Source organism: Procambarus clarkii, chromosome 87, assembly GCF_040958095.1.
Source record: "Procambarus clarkii isolate CNS0578487 chromosome 87, FALCON_Pclarkii_2.0, whole genome shotgun sequence".
NCBI classification, from domain to species: domain Eukaryota; kingdom Metazoa; phylum Arthropoda; class Malacostraca; order Decapoda; family Cambaridae; genus Procambarus; species Procambarus clarkii.
Genome location: NC_091236.1, coordinates 10,059,936 through 10,084,270, shown reverse-complemented (window position 1 = coordinate 10,084,270; position 24,335 = coordinate 10,059,936). Strand labels below are relative to the sequence as shown.

General features: G+C 45.8%; 2 protein-coding genes across 3 annotated transcripts in view; one reads left to right on the top strand and one right to left on the bottom strand.

The window, feature by feature from the left end:
- The window catches only part of LOC123747028 (arrestin domain-containing protein 17), a 135,919-nt gene that overhangs the window by 58,817 nt on the left and 52,767 nt on the right, over positions 1-24,335 (top strand). The window contains exon 1 of one of the 2 annotated variants that reach the window (XM_069317406.1): positions 7,758-7,778. The exons of the other annotated variant lie outside the window; for it this stretch is intronic. The gene's annotated coding sequence lies outside the window, so the exon portion shown is untranslated. Of the gene's footprint in view, positions 1-7,757; positions 7,779-24,335 lie in introns of those variants that run through there. 2 annotated transcript variants of the gene reach the window in all.
- On the bottom strand, positions 1,763-24,138 carry LOC123747029 (growth arrest-specific protein 1). The gene is made up of 5 exons (XM_045728980.2): positions 23,648-24,138; positions 8,923-9,340; positions 7,517-7,713; positions 6,376-6,703; positions 1,763-3,475 (listed from the first exon to the last, which is right to left on the bottom strand). Exons 2-4 carry the CDS (start codon positions 9,331-9,333, stop codon positions 6,376-6,378), a joined length of 936 nt encoding a protein of 311 aa, XP_045584936.2. The 5' UTR covers positions 9,334-9,340; positions 23,648-24,138; the 3' UTR covers positions 1,763-3,475.

Sequence of the window (24,335 nt, the reverse complement as noted above, 5' to 3'; positions counted from 1 at the left end):
GAGATGTCTCCCCCGCCTTCACTCTACTACCCTCGCCCCCATTAAACACCGCTCTACCTAATAGATATATTTCACCCCCCTTTAAACGTTTACCTAAATAATCACAAGGGATGTGAACTACGGCGCTCTTTCGTCACGGCAAAGTGTGTTGCTTGCATCCCATCAAGCATAAAGCAGCCAGCCAAACAGCGCACTTTGTCACACTTACTTAACTTTCATGGACGTTTAAAGAGGCAAATACTCGTAAAATTATATTAAGAAAACTTCGGTGTTCATTTACAGGAGACACTAATCGGCGGTGTTGTGGTCCGGGGGGGGGGAGAGGGGGCGGGGGGGTGTCAGGGAGAAAGCAAAACAAAAAAAAACATCGTTTGTTCTTGATACAAACATCAAAATAAGCTGAGATGTAAGGGATCAGGAGAGATGAGCCCGCGACGCCAGGCTGGCTGTCTTGAGGCGACTGCTGAGATCTGCGGTGGTGACGTCTGTCTGTCTGTCTGTCTGTCTGTCTGTCTGTCTGTCTGTCTGTCTGTCTGTCTGTCTGTCTGTCTGTCTGTCTGTCTGTCAGTCAGTCAGTCAGTCTGTCTATCTGTCTGTCTGTCTGTCTGTCTGTCTGTCTGTCTGTGTGTCTGTGTCTGTCTGTCTGTCTGTCTGTCTGTCTGTCTGTCAGTCAGTCTGGCGCGCTCTCACTTCGTCTTGTTAACATGGCAGCTATTTTTGTGTCATATCGTCTTGGTGCTTGGCGTTCAGTACTGGAATATGCTAATAAGAGACAGTTAAAGACGATGAGAAAGAGAATTTGTGTATGTCGGTGGAAGGGGGGGTGGGGGGTGGATTGAGTGCTTTAAGTCATTGTAGCTGAACGGCCAGCGTTCGGGATTACCAGTCCACAACCCTGGTTCGAATCCCGGTCGAAGCAGAAACAAATAAGCCAGTTTTTTTTTCACGTGATGCGTCTGTTCACCTAGCAGTAAATAGGTGCCTGTGAGCTAGTCAACTGTTGCTGGCTGCATCCTGGAAATATGTGCATGAAAAAGAGAAGCATATGTAGTATGATCATATGTAGTATGAAACATATGTAGATCTAGAAAAACAGTCAATACATTAGACAACCGACGGTTAAAAAGGCGGGAGACAAGAACTTGAGCCTGCAGAATAAAATAAACACGGAGGATCTTCCATGTGCGAAAAAAAGTTGATTGACAGTTGAGAGGCGGGCCGAAAGAGCCAGAGCTCAACCCCCGCAAGCACAACTAGGTGAGTATATATATTAAGGCTGACCTCAGGGTAGACGGGTGACATCTCCCGTCACGCAGGGATGATACTGGTAATGGCTCAAAAGGGCCAACACTTACGGGCTATTCATGCCCGTGCTACATCTTGGGTGGCTTAATCTTCATCAATCAATCAATCATCAGGGTAGACAGGTCGCAGGAAACATTCTGTGAAGGAGGAATGTTTCCAAATGCTTCTCTGTAACACTTGGGCTGGACGGTAGAGCGACGGTCTCGCTTCATGCAGGTCGGTGTTCAATCCCCCGAGACCGTCCACAAGTGGTTGGGCACCATTCCTTTCCTCCCGTCCCATCCCAAATCCTTATCCTGACCCCCTTCCCAGTGCTATATAGTCGTAATGGCTTGGCGCTTTCCCCCTGATAATTCCCTTCATTTCTCTGTAAATCACCTATGCCAATATTTTCTTCTAAATATATGGTAAATGTCCGCTGAGACCGTAGTTACTTAAGGTTAAGTCATTAGAATCATTTTTTTTAAATACTTTATTTACAGTACTTATATACAACAACATTGCATACAAAATATATATAGGCAGAATGTGACAGGTGGATTTATACATACGGTGCTCAGTGTTCCCTCCCAAAGGATTGAATACTCAACCCTTTGGAGGGTTGAATACCCTCTGTGTGTGTGTGTGTGTGTGTGTGTGTGTGTGTGTGTGTGTGTGTGTGTGTGTGTGTGTGTGTGTGTGTGTGTGTGTGTGGGTGTGTGTGGGTGTGTGTGTGTGTGTGTGTGTGTGTGTGGGGGTGTGTGTGTGTGTGGGGGTGTGTGTGTGTGTGGGGGTGTGTGGGTGTGTGTGTGTGGGGGTGTGTGGGTGTGTGTGTGTGTGTGAGTGTGTGAGTGTGTGTGTGTGTGGAAGGGGGGGGGGGTTGCCTGCTCAACCGGTGAGTAATCGACTTGTAAGTGAGTCAGTGAGAACGTTGAGTGAACTGTAGTCAGTAGTTAAGGTGTCTTGCGAGCCTCTCAAGACAACATTCAATACGTCCTGCAGGTTGCATTATTTTACAGCATCTTAAAAGAGTGAGGGGGGGGGGGATTATGAGGGGGAAAAGCGCCAAGCCATTACGACTATAAAGCACTGGGAAGGGGTCAGGATAAGGATTTGGGATGGGACGGAGGGGGAAAGGGACTGGTGCCCAAACCACTTGTGGACGGTCTCGGGGGATTGAACGCCGACCTGCATGAAGCGAGACCGTCGCTCTACCGTCCAGCCCAAGTGGTTGGACATCTTAAAGAGTGAGCTTCACTAAGTGTTCATCATCAGGGGAATTATCATGCTACGAACCGGATGGATATAATCCGGAAGTTTGCACTCTGCAAACACAAATAACCTAATGGTCCCTATAATTCCCCCTTATTGTAACTAGTAATAACGTTTTTATAACGTATTAGAACGTTGTTACAAGTTGCTTAATTGGTTGTTACAATTATTATACGCGTTAAACCTCGCTGGAACGTCGTAGCGACGTTGTAGCGACGTCGTGTGTCATTCTCTGAAGCATTCTTAGGAGGGATGTTGGTAAACTGCCTTGGTAACTGTCCCGCGAAGTCTGTACCGCGTTAAGTCTTTGGGGGGGGGGGCATAAGATATGAAAGGATACAGTGGCTTCGGGTATTTCAACCTTTGAACAGCAACGGGACACACAGCTATGGTCCAGCAAGTATGGAAGTAGTCAGACTTTGAAATATAAGGACATTACAGAAGTAGGGGTTGGGATAGTAGCTCTTATGTGGAAGGGCACTCTGGTCGTCACTACGTAGATAACATTCACTCGTGTCTTAACATTCACAGTTGGAACAGTTATGCAGCCACTAACATTCACAGTCGAAACAGTCATTCCGCCACTAACAATCACAGTCGAAACAGTCATTCCGCCACTAACATTCACAGTCGAAACCCCTATATCACCCACACGTGAATAACAAGACACAGACGACGGAGATAATCCATCTCCTGACATTGCTGGAGAACTCCTCTCTGACGAAGGGACGCAGGAGTAAGGTTCCTTCCTCCTCCAGAAGTTGTACTGAGAGGACGTCGTCCCTACAGGCGTCCACCGGCCGAGTGGAGGGCGCTGGACCAGAGTTGGACTTCCAGGTCCAGTTCTGGAACTGGACCTGGAAGTTCTGGTCTCCCTTTGGGTAGGTTAAACTCTTGCTAATGTACACGCTAATATTACCTGTGGAATGAACGATAAAAATGAGCAGGCGAGGAGTCACAATAACGTGGCTGAAGAATGTTGGCCAGACCACACACTAGATGATGAAGGGACGACGACGACGACGTTTCGGTCCGTCCTGGACCATTCTCAAATCGATTGAGAATGGTCCAGGACGGACTGACACGTCGTCGTCCCTTCACCTTCTAGTGTGTGGTCTGGTCAACGACAAAAATAATATTAACATTGCTCTAAACAGTTATCAAATTTCAACGCTAAAAATAATCACTAATCTCACGCCAGAAGAAAAATATAGTTTAACATTGTTTATCTATATTTGCTTCCAAAGTTACAGAGCCGTCAAGATGGCGTTCCAAATGCAGTACGGAGTTCTATAGAGGACATTAATCATGTTTAGAGATACGTAGATCAAAACTCCTGCTGTAGAGCGACGTTTATCATCGTTTATCGCCACTCACGCCCCTCAGTAACTCACATTCCTGCGTTAATGTGTGTGTTCACGTCTTCTGAGTGCAGGTGGGCAAGGGCCCACTAACCCACCACTGAGTTACGACACGATCTAACTGGCGGGACTCAGGTGAGGTGAGATATGCGCGCCAACCCGTCTCGTAAATCCCAGCATACAGCAGTATGTTCATTCCGGGGGAAAATATTGGCGATTTACCTCTCAAGGTGTGCGCCTGACGGGTCTCTCTCTCTGGCCCTCACCTGCACATGGTCTCTGGCCTCACCTGCATGGTCTCTGGCCTCACCTGCATGGTCTCTGGCCCTCACCTGCACATGGTCTCTGGCTTCACCTGCACATGGTCTCTGGCCTCACCTGCATGGTCTCTGGCGCCACCTGCACATGGTCTCTGGCTTCACCTGCACATGGTCTCTGGCGCCACCTGCACATGGTCTCTGGCTTCACCTGCATGGTCTCTGGCCCTCACTTGCACATGGTCTCTGGCTTCACCTGCACATGGTCTCTGGCTTCACCTGCACATGGTCTCTGGCGCCACCTGCATGGTCTCTGGCTTCACCTGCACATGGTCTCTGGCGCCACCTGCATGGTCTCTGGCGCCACCTGCATGGTCTCTGGCCCCCACCTGCATGGTCTCTGGCTCCACATGCATGGTCTCTGGCGCCACCTGCATGGTCTCTGGCGCCACCTGCATGGTCTCTGGCGCCACCTGCATGGTCTCTGGCCCCCACCTGCATGGTCTCTGGCGCCACCTGCATGGTCTCTGACGCCACCTGCATGGTCTCTGGCCCTCACCTGCACATGGTCTCTGGCTTCACCTGCACATGGTCTCTGGCGCCACCTGCATGGTCTCTGGCTTCACCTGTATGATCTCTGGCCCTCACCTGCACATGGTCTCTGGCTTCACCTGCACATGGTCTCTGGCGCCACCTGCATGGTCTCTGGCCCCCACCTGCATGGTCTCTGGCGCCACCTGCATGGTCTCTGGCCCCCACCTGCATGGTCTCTGGCGCCACCTGCATGGTCTCTGGCCCCCACCTGCATGGTCTCTGGCTCCACATGCATGGTCTCTGGCTCCACATGCATGGTCTCTGGCTCCACCTGCATGGGACTCAGGCAAATAATATTTCCCGATTACCTCTCAGTGAACATCACTTTCGCTTCTGTGAGTCACTCAGTGAGCCTTCTATAATCTTTGCCTTCTATAATCCAATCAGCAAGCAATGCCTTTTAATCAGCAGGCCACTCAGTGAGTTCGACACTTTTATGAATTACTCAACCAGTACTGCTCTCTCTTTCATGGGTCACTCAGCAAGCATTATCCTCTTAACTTACTCAGCAAGCATTACCCATTTTCCTATCGCCCACTTAATATGCAATGGTCCCATTCCATTTCACATTGTACCCCACAAATGTCAATTCTGTCTTATGGCCCACACTGAGCCACAGGGAAGACGGTCCCGACCACGCAGGTGGGCCATGAGGACATTTTTCCATGCAGGTGGGCCATGGACATTACCCCTGCAGGTGGGCCAAGGACACCTCCCCTGCAGGTGGGCCAAGGACATCACCCCTGCAGGTGGGCCATGGACATCACCCCTGCAGGTGGGCCAAGGACACCTTCCCTGCAGGTGGGCCATGGACACTTCCCCTGCAGGTGGGCCATGGACATCACCCCTGCAGGTGGGCCAAGGACATCACCCATGCAGGTGGGCCATGGACATCTCCCCTGCAGGTGGGCCAAGGACATCACCCCTGCAGGTGGGCCATGGACATCACCCCTGCAGGTGGGCCAGTAGGCAGCATTGTGTCTGGTGGGCCAATGCAGTGACACTATCGCCTCTCCGTCATGAGGCGAGTGGCGTAAATTTAGTGTTGCGATGCGGCCACCCAGGGCGAGACTTTGAATAGCTTGGCAGGAAGCGTTGTGGAGGCGGCACCCGCCGTGGAGAACTGATGAGTCCATTAAATCCTTTCCCCTGTGATAATAATCAATGTTTAACCCAAGACGAAGAGGAAAGACTAAATGAGACGTTGGGATCAGCTGGTCCAATGTTTGGATCCACTCTACCACACACACAAGATGTTGGCATCAACCCACCTAATGTTCTGATCCACTCCACCACACAAGAAGTTATCATCAACCCACCTAATGTTCTGATCCACTCCACCACACAAGAAGTTATCATCAACCCACCTAATGTTCTGATCCACTCCACCACACAAGAAGTTATCATCAACCCACCTAATGTTCTGATCCACTCCACCACACAAGAAGTTGTCATCAACCCACCTAATGTTCTGATCCACTCTACCACACACGAAGTTATCATCAACCCACCTAATGTTCTGATCCACTCTACCACACACGAAGTTATCATCAACCCACCTAATGTTCTGATCCACTCCACCACACACGAAGTTGGCATCAACCCACCTAATGTACAACTGTCATCCACCGAACAACAGCGGAGATGAGGACGTACAGAGCCGTGGTGACCCAGGCGACGGCATGGCCACCTCCAGGACCCGACGCAGAGTTCAGTCTCGCCTTGGAGACGGAAGTGGTATCCACCTGGTTCGTCTCCTCCTCCTCTCTCTGCAGCTCCTCTTCATCGAACTGGTGGAAGCAGAGTCGCGCCATGTTCTTCTTGATGCCGGCACAGTCGAAGGTCTCTGTACCGTCGCATACACACGTCTCCAGCTTGGCAGCCGCCTTCTGCCGCTGCAGGATGGAGATGCTGTTGTTACATCTCAGGCTGCACCTGTTCAGGAGAACACACGCAGTAAGTTGCAGGCCGCCTTTGTATTAGCTAGAATTTATACCACTTGTGTGTTTTTATGTTGCCTCTATGCGCGAGTCCCATAAACAGTCCCGGGGTATCTACAGCTCTCATTCCCTCAGACAACCACAACCCAACACTTGTGCAGCTGAGAACACCTGCTACGACACCCCCTCCCCCAACCCCAACCCCCTAGAATTGGTGTTTAACAGTTAAGGGCTTTGTACAGGGTGAAGAAACGGGAAGAGCCGCGTCAGTCTGCCCTCTGTCTCTCTCTCTCTCTCTCTCTCTCTCTCTCTCTCTCTCTCTCTCTCTCTCTCTCTCTCTCTCTCTCTCTCTCTCTCTCTCTCTCTCTCTCTCTCTCTCTCTCTCTCTCTCTCTCTCTCTCGTGTAAAGTCTAGAGTCTGGACTCTAGACTAGAGGGTGATAGGTCTTAAGCCCAACACTTGTTTCTATCGCAACCTCAACACCAGTTCCGTCTCCACTTTGTTAATGGGAAGATAATCCTCATAACGACAGAGGGACCTTTGACATGCCGCCGGCTTCCTGTCCCCCCCCCCCAAGGGCCACTGGAGAGATAGTGGCCCCCTCAGGTAATTTCAGGTAAGTATGCTGCACTAAGTAGGTTGACTTAAGCTTAGGTAAATATACTTAATATGACGGACGGAATGTTTCAAGTAAGTGGGACCCACTTTGCTTCGCCCACTCCACCCACCCACTCCTGGTTGATGGGGTTCTGGGGGTTCTTCTACTCCCCAAGCCTGGCCCACCCGCCCATTCCACCCACCCACTCACCCTTTCCCAACGAACATCCTTCGGCAGAAGCGATCGTAGTAGCTGATGGCGGTGGAGCAGAGAGTGTCCGCCGAGCAGATCCAGTGGGCGACGCTGCAGGATACGACAGTGGCGTCAGCGTTGGCCGCCATGACCTCCGTCCTACACACCTCCACCCGACCCTTGGTCTCCCGGCAGTAATCGTCACTACACCAGCACTGTGGAGGTGGAGACATGGGTGACGGGTGGACAGGGAAGAGAAGAACCAAGTTCATTCCTAGAGGTAGTTATTGCCAAGGCAAATAGTTTGGTGGAGGATGATGGATGAATTGATGGTGTAGGGGAGGATGAGTGAATGGGATGATGGTGATGAGGGTGGGTTGGCGGGGGGGGGGGGTTGTTACACAGACTCAATCAGATCTAAAAAAAACTAGACATTACACATAAAGATCCTAGCAGTAAAACCAGACTATCTGTTCAGCGAGCTTAAGAAAGCAATATAACACCTGCCAGGATAACTAAAAACACCTGCCAGGATAACTAAAACACCTGCCAAGATAACTAAAAACACCTGCCAGGATAACTAAACACACCCGCCAGGATAACTAAAAACACCTGCCAGGATAACTAAACACACCCGCCAGGATAACTAAAAACACCTGCCAGGATAACTAAACACACCCGCCAGGATAACTAAAAACACCTGCCAGGATAACTAAAAACACCCGCCAGGATAACTAAAAACACCTGCCAGGATAACTAGAGTGTTATAACAGCCGTCACAACACCGAACGCCATCTCAGGTCTCCTACTCTTCCAATTACTGGTGCTATCCTGCCTGAAGAAATACAGAGGAACATAGTGAACACATTGTCACAATGAGGCATTAATAGGACTTGGGCCGCTACGAAGCCCTCACATACACACTCTGAAACGGAGATATCGCAATATATATGTTACAGGAAGATGCTTGAACTCTTGCCTGTGATTGCTTCATAGTTCAGCTGAAACTCTCAGCAAACCTTGTTTAATCATTTACAATAATTCATTGGAAAAAAGGGGGGAACTACCAGACAGTTAGAAGACTGCTAATGAGGTTTACACCAAGCATGACAAATACACTGGGAGTTAACCTGACCCGCCCTGGACCACAGGAGATGTAGGGAGGGTGCTCTGCCCTCTTAGTGGGTGCCATGTTCCCCTTGTAGTAGGTATAGCCCCAATGACACCCACTTGACCCTACATCCACACTACACACACACACACTATCCTACACCCGCACCTGTACCTTACACCCACACCCACTCTACCTTACACTGACAACTAAAGAGTGTACGTGGCTGAGTAGCCTAACAAGTACCAGCACCGGGCCCAAGAGCTAAAGACCCTCTCCAGGTAAGGCCCAGGTAAATCACAACACTACTTACATCCATGAGTTCGTGTCCTTCCTCTGTAGAGGTGAGAGCGATGAGTGAGTTCCTGCAGTACTCATCACAGTGAGCGATGCGGCCACTCATCAAGTCTGCGCAGCCTAACATATAGTTCTGCAGGGCCATGCCGCAGCCTCGCCGCAGGGCGCAGCGGATCCGGGCCTCCTCGCACAGAACCCCGGACGACGCCGGGGTGGTGGTGTTGGCGGGCGTGGTGCTGGTGTTGGAGACGCTGGTGTTGGAGAACAACACCTCGTCACTCGTGTTGGAGGAGAAGGACGGGTGGTCGTAGGTTTCGTTGTCGTAGTAATCCCAGTCGTAGTTGTCCTGGCCGCCCACGCCGCCCACGGCCACCATAGCCCACACCAGCACCACCAGGGTCGCCGCCGCCCGCCCCACCACACCCATGCCACTCCTGAAGGAGGAACACCAACACTTTCAGTGCCTCTAAATTATCAATGATAACAGAGAGACAAGTAGCTATTGGAAGATATCAAAGTATTAATATATATAATGACAATATTGCAGACCATTGCACTCTACAATGTGCATGTGGAGAGTGTTACACCGCCTACACCCAGAGGAAGGTATACCAGTGTACAGCTCTCAATTTGCATCAGTCATAGAGTACTCAACATTAGGCTTCCTGTTCGCGAATTCATCTAAGGTTGTTAGATATGATTTAAGACGAGGCTGGACTACTTTGCCTGATCGTTAGGGGAAACTTGCCTCCCTCGCTTCTTGCTGTGTATACCCATACTGCAAGTATACCCGTATTGCAAGTATACCCACACTACAAGGTTATAACCCAGATAACAAAATGACCCAAACACAGGTGAATGACCCAAACACAGGTGAATGACCCAAACACAGGTGAATGACCCAAACACAGGTGAATGACCCAAACACAGGTGAATGACCCAAACACAGGTGAATGACCCAAACACAGGTGAATGACCCAAACACAGGTGAATGACCCAAACACAGGTGAATGACCCAAACACAGGTGAATGACCCAAACACAGGTGAATGACCCAAACACAGGTGAATGACCCAAACACAGGTGAATGACCCAAACACAGGTGAATGACCCAAACACAGGTGAATGACCCAAACACAGGTGAATGACCCAAACACAGGTGAATGACCCAAACACAGGTGAATGACCCAAACACAGGTGAATGACCCAAACACAGGTGAATGACCCAAACACAGGTGAATGACCCAAACACAGGTGAATGACCCAAACACAAGCGCATGTCTCAAATTAGTACACACCAAAAAAAAAAAATCTTACTATCACCACTGACCCAAAGTTCTTTATTCTCCAATCAGTATACACGGATTTTATTTCTGTCCTTTACAGGGACAAGGTCAAGAGGTCACGTCTGCCGTGACCAGGCACGTATGACCCCACAAACCGAACATCGATAAACGAGGCGATTGTATAACCGGCGATAACTAAGGCCGCAACGAGTCTTATGGCTTGGGCAATGTCTGCCGGCAAGTCTTATAGCTTGGCCAATGTCTGCCGGCAAGTCTTAAGGCTTGGGCAATGTCTGCCGGCAAGTCTTATAGCTTGGGCAATGTCTGCCGGCAAGTCTTATAGCTTGGCCAATGTCTGCCGGCAAGTCTTAAGGCTTGGGCAATGTCTGCCGGCAAGTCTTATGACTTGGGCAATGTCTGCCGGCAAGTCTTATGACTTGGGCAATGTCTGCTGTCGGAAAATCCGACACCATTTCATACAGACAGATAATAAGTGCTGCTGTATTACCAACAAGTTAACCATAGAAAACGTAACTTGTAGTGGAATTACCGTCTATAGAAAACGGGATATCATCACCACATACTATTATAATTCACCAGCTATTCTGCTGGGAATTATTCTTAAATACATAAGTCTTTGGACTTTACCATCATAAAAACATCTTATATAAATTAACTTAATTATCAATATTAAAGTAGAGTAAATGTGACCCTTCTATCACGTTCTGAAATCTGGACAATGTAAGCCAGGCGTCAGAGTGGAGGAAGGAGGGCAGCCATTGTTGTTATACGAGACCAGAGGCTCACACGGGAGCAAATTCGGCTCCTGTTAAATTTACTTGGACGTAGTGTTATGGATACCAAAGGTGTACCATCTGTCAACACGCTGTCAACAAATCAAGTTAAGTGTTCTTTCCGAAACCCATTATTTATCATTAGTGGCCATTAATGTCATTATATAGGGTGACCCGGTTAGATCACATGGAAGCCTCAAACTAAAGGTAATTAAGCCAGGTCTTCATGTTTCATGTACTGTTTTCTCTGATATAGCTTGTCATATATAGGATTCTGGCTTCACAGCTAGCGCACTTTTGACAGGTCAAGTCGAGGATGCAAGATTTGTGCACCAGTTACTGGGTGATATGGAAGCTACCTCAAAGAGGATAATTAGGTGTCTACACCCTAGTTATACCTGGTGGACTAACCTGCTGTACTATAAGATAAGGAACCTCTTCAATGTATGTAGTTAATTTTGTAGTTTGATTGGCTGCATATATATATAAACTATTAAACCCCCCCTAATGTGTAGAGGATCGATTTGTGAGATTAAGAGATTATTGCAGAAATACAGTCCACTTATCATTATACAAATTGCTATCGAAGTATATAAATTAACGTAAATATAAATTCATATAAATTAAATAAATATAAATCTCACAGGTCGGTTCCCACATTATTTGGTCATCTTCGAACCGGATGACGGATTATTTGATCCTTTGAACCCACATTTGGTCATCTTAGTACCGGATGAACCAGTTAACCAGTGGATTCATTAAATATACTAGTGCAGTGTGATTTAAACAAAGGCCAGCAGTCAAGACGGCAGCCTAGCCTCGAGGGAGCTCAGGAGCCTCCCTCAGCCCAGTTCAGCTTCGTCAGCGGTTTCATGCACACCCACAGATATTTGGTGGCGTGTTATTTCGTGAAATGACAGCGCTAATATAGAATCCAGCCAAATTAGTGACTGTCTTCGCGATATTGTTCACGGATTTCGTGGTGTTACATTTCGCGAGAGATTATCTACGAATTTTGTGGACTTTATTTCGCGAGGTCACTAATAATATTTAATACTTCTTGATAGTATTAGAAGTTTCATAGAGGCTAATTAAGAGGCTATTATCAATAATTGTGTATATTATTTCTCCAAAATAGAGAATTATTTAATATATACTGCACTAGTGTTCTCAATATAATATTTACTAATTGCCAACCCACAACAGGGTAGGATATTAACCATTGACTAGTTGAACTATTATCGTTCATCCTAGTCCCATTATTACCATAGTCAGTTGTACTATATTAAACAACCTAGCACCATTAATGAATGGTCCAGACCCTATTTTGGGTGTAATTTTTATCAACTCGAGTTGAGTTGTGTATATATAATAATTTACTTATGATCATTACACCTTTGAGTGATTAATTAGTGTCTCTACCATCCTAGGGTGATATAGAAGAGCTAACCTAAAGGTACTTCCAGTGACACTGGTTTATCACTCAAATCATTAGTGTGGATGATTGTATATATATAATGTGTATTAATTTTAAGTGCTAACCTCTAGTAGAGGTAGGATTATTGCCTAGTGAGTGCAGAATTTACCCTAGGCTACCATTAGTGTTTGTTCAGTATTATGAGCAGCCCAAGTACAAGTCCCACAAGGCTTCACCAACGAGCCAGTATGGATAATGCAGGGAGAATGAAAAGAACCCTTGCAGGTCTTAAAGGCCACTTAACAAGACAGATCAAGAAATGTGAAGATTTGTCACAACAATCAACAGTTGATTATGCTGACCTGGAAAGCTATTATCAAGCAGCTGCAGGTAAATTTGAGCAAATCAAATGCCAAATGGCTGTCCTTGTGGGGACAGACTACTACCATCGATTCATCGGTAGCCCTACTAAATATCAGGGTATAACCATGTTAAACTCTGCAGGAGGTAAATTACTCTCAGGCCCAGTATCAAGCCTGAGGAGACCTATGCCTGCAGATAAACAATACCAGTAGAGATCTAAATTTGTCAGCTGATTATATTTCTCCAGTAGCATTATACTAAGGAGATTACAGCTGACTATACCAACAGAGGTTGATGTTAGTATCATCATTTAAAGCTGAAGATGAGTTCATGAGGCCTCAGTGGCAAATCAGTGAACAGTAGCTTAAACAGCTACAAGTCACTGCGACCAATGTCACTGAACCCACTGCAGTCTCAGAACCATACTTTACTTTAATGATGAGCTATTCAATCTTCTGAATCAATTAATTAAATTAAACCCCAGTAAATCTGATGACTGATTTGATACATTTATTATTTAATCAAGATGTATTCCATGGGCCTCAGTGTTTATATATCAGTGACCAGTTACCTGAAGAAACTTCAAGTTATATCTAATGTCACTGATCTCACTGCAGTCCCTGAATCATACTTGACTGTAGTACATGATCACATCCAGTCTTCTGGGTTAAATAATATGTATAAGGCTTGAATATTAGCCTTTCAAGAGTTGACAGGGAAATGAAATTGCATTAGACTTCTAACCCCTGCAACTCTAGTACGGGACATCCGTCCTGTACGAACAGACACACAAATGTGTGATTACTAACTACTAACATCAAATTAATCAAATAATTCGAAGGAGGAGTATCGGTGTTCGTCTGTTCTAAATAGGACTTCGACCCGTGAGCAGCCCCCTGGGGAATTATGTCGGAAAATCCGACACCATTTCATACAGACAGATAATAAGTGCTGCTGTATTACCAACAAGTTAACCATAGAAAACGTAACTTGTAGTGGAATTACCGTCTATAGAAAACGGGATATCATCACCACATACTATTATAATTCACCAGCTATTCTGCTGGGAATTATTCTTAAATACATAAGTCTTTGGACTTTACCATCATAAAAACATCTTATATAAATTAACTTAATTATCAATATTAAAGTAGAGTAAATGTGACCCTTCTATCACGTTCTGAAATCTGGACAATGTAAGCCAGGCGTCAGAGTGGAGGAAGGAGGGCAGCCATTGTTGTTATACGAGACCAGAGGCTCACACGGGAGCAAATTCGGCTCCTGTTAAATTTACTTGGACGTAGTGTTATGGATACCAAAGGTGTACCATCTGTCAACACGCTGTCAACAAATCAAGTTAAGTGTTCTTTCCGAAACCCATTATTTATCATTAGTGGCCATTAATGTCATTATATAGGGTGACCCGGTTAGATCACATGGAAGCCTCAAACTAAAGGTAATTAAGCCAGGTCTTCATGTTTCATGTACTGTTTTCTCTGATATAGCTTGTCATATATAGGATTCTGGCTTCACAGCTAGCGCACTTTTGACAGGTCAAGTCGAGGATGCAAGATTTGTGCACCAGTTACTGGGTGATATGGAAGCTACCTCAAAGAGGATAATTAGGTGTCTACACCCTAGTTATACCTGGTGGACTAACCTGCTGTACTATAAGATAAGGAACCTCTTCAATGTATGTAGTTAATTTTGTAGTTTGATTGGCTGCATATATATATAAACTATTAAACCCCCCCTAATGTGTAGAGGATCGATTTGTGAGATTGAGATTATTGCAGAAATACAGTCCACTTATCATTATACAAATTGCTATCGAAGTATATAAATTAACGTAAATATAAATTCATATAAATTAAATAAATATAAATCTCACAGGTCGGTTCCCACATCTGCCGGCAAGTCTTATGACTTGGGCAATGTCTGCCGGCAAGTCTTATGACTTGGGCAATGTCTGCCGGCAAGTCTTATGACTTGGGCAATGTCTGCCGGCAAGTCTTATGACTTGGGCAATGTCTGCCGGCAAGTCTTATGACTTGGGCAATGTCTGCCGGCAAGTCTTATGACTTGGGCAATGTCTGCCGGCAAGTCTTATGACTTGGGCAATGTCTGCCATTGAGGGCACATGACAGGAGAGAAGAAGAGGGTCAAAATCGTCATTTGTTTTCCTTTTAAATGTCAAAATGAAGGATGATCTTCTGATAAATTGAGACATATTATAGCATTTCACATTTGCTGACAATCTGGAGTAAATAACTTGCTGACCCATATATGTAGTGTGGATTGTGATCCAAACAACTTCAGAAGTGGTTAAATTCTGACGAGGTCTTCGGGAACTTCGGGTCATGGCCGCTAGGAGCGCTGCTAAACGAAGGGAAGGGTAATATCAGGAGAAACCTCCGAGTCATTACGACTATATAGCACTTGGAAAGGGGGTCAGGATAAGGATTTGGGATAGGACGGAGGGGAAAGGAATGGTGTCCAAGCACATGGACGGTCGGGGATTGAACGCCGACCTGCATGAAGCGAGACGGTGAATGGAGAAACCACGACGTTTTGGTCCGTCCTGGACCATTAATAAGTCGTCTTGTTTTTGTTAATGGTCCAAGAGGGACCGAAACGTCGTCGTCTCTTCCATCTTCAAGTGTGTACTTACCTAATTTACTTACCTAATTGTGCTTGCGGGGGTTGAGCTCTGGCTCTTTGGTCCCGCTTCTCAACCGTCAGTTGGGTTGGGTCATCATGGTCTCCCTGGCTTGGTACCTTCTTTAGATGCTACATACACACTAACGACCCAGCAATCCACTTGGCTGCTACTTAAGATACCTACTATCTTAAGGGTAGGTAGGATACCTACCTACTAGGCTGTTACTTAAGATACTTTAATATTTAATAAAATTGAATTTACTAAAAAAAATGTTACAGACTGCATTGTATGGACCAATAGGAGCTGCCTCGTATGGGCCAATAGGAGCTGCCTCGTATGGACCAATAGGAGCTGCCTCGTATGGGCCAATAGGAGCTGCCTCGTATGGACCAATAGGAACAGCCTCGTATGGACCAATAGGAGCAGCCTCGTATGGGCCAATAGGAGCAGCCTCGTATGGACCAATAGGAGCTGCCTCGTATGGACCAATAGGAACAGCCTCGTATGGACCAATAGGAGCAGCCTCGTATGGGCCAATAGGAGCAGCCTCGTATGGACCAATAGGAGCTGCCTCGTATGGACCAATAGCAGCTGCCTCGTATGGACCAATAGCAGCTGCCTCGTATGGACCAATAGGAGCTGCCTCGTATGGACCAATAGCAGTATAACGATTGTAGCAGTGGTGACGTAGCAAAGGGTGAACCTATGGAACAGCCTAACAAGTGATATATAAGCATATACCAGTGTTCATATTTTAAAAAATATATTAGACAAGTAGTTGGCTTTATTTACATATTTTTAAATGGCTTTATTTACACCGCAATAAGCTCCCGGTAAGCTAACAGCCTGGTTTGGCTCTAATAGCCTGATGCTGCTTGAAATCCTATATATATATATGAACCTTTGCAATAAGGTTTATACGGCATCGTATCCTACCGACGTGGCTGTGTACAGGCGATCAGACACCAAAGGTCTGCAATAGTCTCTTCGTGTCTAATTGTAATCCTGATGTATGAGGATTGCCTGCTATCGTTTTGGTGGTGCATTGTTGATGGAGGCGTCATATAGTGGTTCAGGTCGTGTCGTGCTTAAGGTAGAGCTTCTTGTCCCCCGCACCATCACTTCCACCTGCTGCAGCAGGTGCAGCAGCAGCAGGTGCAGCAGCAGCAGGTGCAGGAGGAGAATGAGCAGCAGCAGCAGCAGGAGCAGCAGGTGCAGGAGAGAGTGGGCAAAGATGTGTACATTGAGGCTGTACGCCCAGAGATACGAGCTCAGTGATATATGTCTTGCTCTAGACAACACACCTTCAAAAGGTCATATAGATATAATACACGACTTGAACGGCAATTGTTTGCCAACTCGTCCTCCCTGGTGATCGTGGCCTCCGGTGACTGTGGAGAGTGGTAGCAGGCAGCCACTGGAGCAGCAGTCGCCCAACCAGTTCAACAGAGGTGCCACTCCCTCGCCTCCTGTCAGGACACAACCAATGTGTCAAGATTGTCACAAGACGAACTTAAAGCCACACCTCAGATGAGGCCTCACTCCTCATCCCGCTCTCTCAACTATCGAGTTATTTTTACATTCGTGACCAACATTACAAATATAATGTTTAGAAAACGGCTTATAGATGTATATATACGTGTGTAAATCACGAAAAATAAACACGTGATTAAAAATGTGAGTGTCAGACCACGGAGGAAAATTGAAACAGGAATTTCCTTAAGTACTTTCGTATATTAATACATCATCAGAAGGAGTGAAGATGGTCTGACACTGTCATATATATATATATATAATTTTGTCCCCATTGCCTCAGAGACACTTGGTGCCTGGGGTAAAAGTGCTGCTAGCTTTTTAAAGGAGTTGGGGTCTAAGCTAATCGAAACAACTAGAGACCCTAGAGCTGCCAGTTTTCTTTTTCAGCGCCTTAGTGTGGCAATCCAGAGAGGAAATGCTCACTGCATCCATGGTTCCTGCCCGCCATCTGAGGAGCTGGAGGAGCTATTCAACTTGTGACAAGCAGCCTTGTACCCTGCATGTAATCAATATTGTAACTTTTTTGTGTAATGACATTTTCAAATAAAGTTAGATAAATATACACACTTAACAAAAGAATAGGGGTGGTAGGAGAAGAAAATATCAAAGTGTTCAGTGAGGATCCACAAGGTCTTCTCTGAGTACTCTTTATTTTCTTCTCCGAGGCTATGGGTCCCTACATTTGCACCAGAGGTGGTACCCCTTCTAGGTATATATATATATATATATATATATATATATATATATATATATATATATATATATATATATATATATATATATATATATATATATATATATATATGCTGCTCCTGCTGCTGCTATATATATATATATATATATATATATATATATATATATATATATATATATATATATATATATATATATATATATATATATACACGTTTTCCATGCATTGGACTCCAAATGTTAGGTTTGGTTAGTCAACAAGAGAGAGAGAGAGAGAGAGAGAGAGAGAGAGAGAGAGAGAGAGAGAGAGAGAGAGAGAGAGACCCAGCAGAGGCCTACCTAGAGCCAGGTAGGTTGTCCCGTAGGATCCAGGAACTTTATTACCTGTGTTTAGGCCTATCTTTTATCACGTCTCCTTGTTCCCCCGTCCACCCATTGTCTCTGTCTACTTCCTGTTTTTCCGCTTGCCTGCTTGCCTCTCCCTGTCCTGCTTATCTGTCTCTACCTGCCTGGTCTTCTGTCTGGTTGTATTCAGCCCGTCCGCTTTTCTGTCTGACTAAATACCTGTCCTGTCAACGTGTCTCTATGCCTAAAACTTTGGGTTAATCTATCGGCCCCGCATACATGTATTGTTTGGCTGCATACCTAGTTTACCAACCACCCAATTACCACACCCACCTGCTAACTACCCACCTACTAACTACCCGCGTCAGTCTCCCTATCCATTTAGGCTACGAAAGTTAGCACTAATTCTCTGCTATTGGATTTATCTATTAGACATCGGAAAGTTTGATAAGACTCGTTCCCCTCCCTTTTTCTTTCTATTGCTTATCTACTTTTGTGTCCCCCATTTATCTATGCACTTTTCATCTGTTTACTTATCTACTAACATACTACTTGCCTAACAACTTCTTAAAGCGGCTTGCCTGTCTACTCTACTTGTTCGTATATCTCACCACGTCCCGTCTGTCATGTCTACTTAACTACTATCTACCCACATGGTACACAGCTACTTAACTGCCACCTTCCCCTCCTTCCTTACAACACCCACCCTCTTGTCTATCTTCCATATATCTTCCCACTCGCCAATCTTCCATACTCCCCCCACACCCCACACCCCCCCACTCCCACACCCCACCATTACCCGTCAAAATTTTGGAAATGAGGCAAAGCAAGCCTCACGAAGCCTCACGAAGTCTCGCGAAGCCTCACATTGACGGCGACCAAACAAAAAATGAGCGACTTTATGGGGGTCCTTAAAAAAAATGAGAGTGACGGTGCAGGGAGCTGATGGCAGACACTTGGCGCCATCCATCACATAATTTGGTGTCCTGGTTTTTGTTCCCGCGTGTTTATGTGACGTGGGGAGGTGGGGGAGGTTAGTAGGGGGTAGGAGAATAGGGGTATTCACCCCCCTTCTTCCCCCCACACACACACGTACGCATCCGCGATATGTGGCTTTCGTGCTAGGCTATTGCGAAATTCGTGCACCAGGTATCAGGACATGATAGACACGGATCTAGAAATCATTTCTCGATCCTTGGATCCAATATTCGCCTTAGGAAAACGAGGAAATGTCAATAGCGGTGATGCGAAGCTGTTAGATAAGTCTAATCTGGGCTCGTGGAGTGACGGTAATTGTGACCGGGAACTATTAGGAGAAGGGCCAAGGCAATATGACTATATAGCACTTTGGAAAGGGTTAGGATAAGGATTTGGGATGGGACGGGGGGAAAGAAATGGTGGCCAACCACTTGTGGACAGTCGGGGATTGAACGCCGACCTGCATGAAGCGAGACCGTCGTTCTACCGTTCAGCCTAAGTCGTTGGGTATGATAATTGTGAGACAACGCTAAGGAAGAATGGTAAGGAGCTGGAATATGAAGGTAAGGAACTGGGATGTGAGAATGGAGGGAAAAGGGAATAGTGCCTATCCACATAGTCCATCGGGGATCGAACGTTGGCCCTGTACCGACCAGTCCCATTGGATGGACTATCAGAGTCTCGAGACACCAGCATAATATATATGTCACTAAGAGCATTAATTAAGTAGAGCTGGTCGTTGCTGTCCACAGGGGCTAATTAGAGGTAAGAGGTGGGATACAGGTGTGGATAACTATATCCAAAGGATATATCACCTAGAGGTGTAGCCCATTTCTCGGTGAATGTATACCGAGTTTACCCCTGGGGTAAAGTTTACTTATTGGTTGGTCAGTAAATTGGTGATACCAAATGACCCAATGTGCTATTGCTAGGCTTCAAGTCTAATACTAATACGTATACATCAATCCATCATATACACCTAATATACACATTATACACACAGGGAGTGAGTATATTGACACTGTGGAACGACAGGACAGAGCAGAGGGTATACAGGTTGTAAGGACAGGCGCTGGAAAGTGAAGGAAATTGAAAGAAACCGGACGATGGTCAACCGAGATGAATGATGTCTTAATGACCCCAACCCCCCACACCGGCCTCTTCTTAATCCGGGTTAATGAGGGGCAGAAGCTTAGAGGTATATATTTGTTAAACCCCAGAGACTTAAGTTGGTTGGTTCGTCTCTCCAACACCCTTCCTCGCTCTCTCTCTCTCGAAAAGGTCTTCTCCTTCGTTATAATTAGTGCTAGCGACAATGTAGTCGACAGGGCAATTAGTGAGGAGATTTTACACTCCTTATATTATGGTAGACAGTCTTTAACGACCAGAGTGACGGCCTTAAAATTAATGACCATTAACAAATGCAGCCTCGTATGTGTTCCAATATTAGGCTACCCTCCCATATTTACCTCTTGATTCTCAATTATATAGCCTCATACTTTAATGATTCCCAAATATAGTTTGAAATTCTGTATAACTACTGTCATTAAATATAAAGTTGATGTCGAAGCTTAATAAGGAAGCCACAGGTTGGGCCATACATCAGAGGATGGTATTTACTGGGAGATGGGCATTTCTAAACCTGTCGCCATTCCTTCATTCGTCAAGATTTGGGTCGGGCAGAAAATAAGCTTAGCCTCGTCACGTCTGGTGGAATTTTTCCCTTTCTCTTCTATTTGACAGCTTAGGTTGGGGGACGTGGGGTGTGTAAGCTCCCTACAGTGGCCAGCACTTGTGGCCACACCTGGTGGTGTGGGAGCATGGTTGTGGCCACACCTGACGGTGTAGGAGCATGGTTGGGGCCACACCTGACGGTGTAGGAGCATGGTTGGGGCCACACCTGACGGTGTAGGAGCGTGATTGTGGCCACACCTCACGGTGTAGGAGCATGATTGTGGCCACACCTGACGGTGTAGGAGCATGATTGTGGCCACACCTGACGGTGTAGGAGCATGGTTGTGGCCACACCTGACGGTGTAGGAGCATGGTTGTGGCCACACCTGACGGTGTAGGAGCATGGTTGTGGCCACACCTGACGGTGTAGGAGCATGGTTGGGGCCACACCTGACGGTGTAGGAGCATGGTTGGGGCCACACCTGACGGCGGAGACGCTGCACAATATATCTTAAGTCACATGGGCGGCTATGAACAAAATCTCGCATTCTGTTCTTCATTTGTCAAGCTTAGTGACTGAATGCTTCATGGGGGGCCTTGGCTACCAGCCATGGGAGGGGGTGTCCCCATGGGAAGGGGGTGTTCCTCCTGTGGGAAAGGGGGTGTTCCCCCTGTGGGGAATGGGGTGTTACCCTGTGGGAAAGGGGGTGTATCCCTGTGGGAAAAACTGGCGAGCAATAGGCTACCTGCGCACGTTATAATCTTCGGGCGCTGGTATTCAGGTCTTTCTTAGTGAATACAACATGAATCTGTCTTAAATTAACATGAATCTGTCTTAAATTATAATAATGATCATAATACTGTCAATAAAGATAAAAGCTTAAACAATAAAGGTGAAACAATATTTGTATGCGCCTCCTGGCTTCAGAGGTATTGAGCGGTAGGTCTTTTTTCAAATTTCAAATTCAAAACTTTATTCGTTAACGGTTGAACATTTATAAGTTAAATAATTTATACTTTTAGTATATTATTTACGTAAGAGAAATTCATTATTATTATAATTAATACTATTGTCATGCAGCGACAGCATGTGTATGTATGTATGTATGTATGTATGTGACTATTTTTTTTTAATGATATACAATATTGGAGATTATATTTATATTAATTTTCAGGGGAAATTATTACATGTATATTTATTTGATATACTTCCCCAGGAACAGGTGTTTAAGTCACATATGTATTTACTGCTAGGTGAAGAGAGGCATGAGGTGAAAGAATTCGAACTTGAGACTTACTATTGTGAATTGAAAAGTCATTCATATTTCTCTCTCTCTCTCTCTCTCCCTCTCTATATAATAGTGGTAGTTTAAGACAACAATGGTAGTGGCAGTAAGAGTAATTGTGGTCATATGAAAGATAGTGGTATTTAGTTATTATTATCAGGGGAAAGCGCCAAGCCATTACGACTATATAACACGGGGAAGGGGGGGTCAGGATAAGGATTTGGGATGGGACGGAGGAAAAGAAATGGTGCCCAACCACTTGTGGACGGTCGGGGATTGAACGCCGACCTGCAGCAAGAGAGATTGTCGCTCTACCGTCCACTCCAAGTGATTGGACAGTGGTAATGTAATAAAATAGTGGTAGTGGCGCTAACATCACACATAATTCAAGTTTTTTAAAAAGGGGTGAACAGGAATCCAATCAACTGCCTTTCGAAGAATAGCCTAACTGTTTCTGTCCTGCCCAGCGATTGAACTCCCCTGTCCCTTGGTTGTGGGCCGAGGACGTAGGCCACTGTGCTACAGAACCCACATTTAGACACACTGTATACACCATACTTTCACAATCTTCTCCACAATAGCATTATTCTCATCATATCTTGACGGTTAGTATAGCAGTCTATACTATGTGGTATAGCAGTCGTATATGTAAGTGGTATAGCAGTGGTGTATGTCATACCCAACATACTGAACATACACAAGTTATCATACATTTCCGTGTTAAATATCATACACAGTATACACACACAGTAGCAGTGTTAACTGATGACTACCACACAGTACCAGTGTTCAACACACGGTACCAGTGTTAACTGATGACTACTACACAGTACCAGTGTTAACTGATGACTACTACACAGTACCAGTGTTAACTGATGACTACTACACAGTACCAGTGTTCAACACACAGTACCAGTGTTAACTGATGACTACTACACAGTACCAGTGTTCAACACACAGTACCAGTGTTAACTGATGACTACTACACAGTACCAGTGTTCAACACACAGTACCAGTGTTAAGTGATGGCTACTACACAGTACCAGTGTTAAGTGATGGCTACTACACAGTACCAGTGTTAAGTGATGGCTACTACACAGTACCAGTGTTAAGTGATGGCTACTACACAGTACCAGTGTTAAGTGATGGCTACTACACAGTACCAGTGTTCAACACATAGTACCAGTGTTAAGTGATGGCTACTACACAGTACCAGTGTTAAGTGATGGCTACTACACAGTACCAGTGTTCAACACACAGTACCAGTGTTAAGTGATGGCTACTACACAGTACCAGTGTTAAGTGATGGCTACTACACAGTACCAGTGTTAAGTGATGGCTACTACACAGTACCAGTGTTCAACACATAGTACCAGTATTAACTGATGACTACACACAGTACCAGTGTTCAACACAGTACCAGTGTTCACCCACACAGTACCAGTGTTAACTGATGACTACCACACAGTACCAGCGTTCAACACACACAGTACCAGTGTTCAACACACAGTACCAGTGTTCAACACACAGTACCAGTGTTCACCCACACAGTACCAGCGTTCACCACACAGTACCAGTGTTCAACACACAGTACCAGTGTTCACCACACAGTACCAGTGTTCACCCACACAGTACCAGTGTTCAACACACACAGTACCAGTGTTCAACACACAGTACCAGTGTTCACCACACAGGAAGAAGAACTCACGTGAACAAACGGGTTAATGTTGGTGGTTGCCAGAGGACGGGTGTTACCCTCTGACTGCTATACCACAGCCCATCACCAAGACTTCTTTCTTAAAAACCGCCTCATTGGTAAATTATTTTTGCATTTACACTCTCACGCCCTGCTCCGTGGCGCAGCGAAATCCCCTATTTTCTCTCTCTCCCTCTCAGGAGAAAACACCGTCACTGGAGATTGTGTTGGGGGGAGGATGATGGATCATTCACAGAGGCTAAGAGGCCGGCGCGCGCACTCACACCCTCCCAAGACACCTTCACTACTGAGATTAAGACGTGATTGTAAGCTACCCTCATTCACCACACCCCGAGCTGACACTCAATTACATCTCGCTTTCTTGAGCCCAAAACACCGTTACAAGACTCTGGGGAATGTCGCCAAGTAGGGTGTTTGTTGTAGCCAAGAGTTGCATGTGGAAGAGGGCCATGAGGAAATGTATTATGGTGGATGCAAGAGGGAAATACAATAGTGGAATAAGGCAATGAGTAACTGATGCCTTGAGGCTAGGCTCCGCCCCGTACCCATCTTAGTTGCCAAGTATCGCATTAACCTCCTTTGGTATATATAAACCCCTTAACTATTTGTCTTTTATGAAGCGAATTATCAGATGAACAAAGCAGACGATAGGTCATAGTCGCAATGTTGGTATGACTGA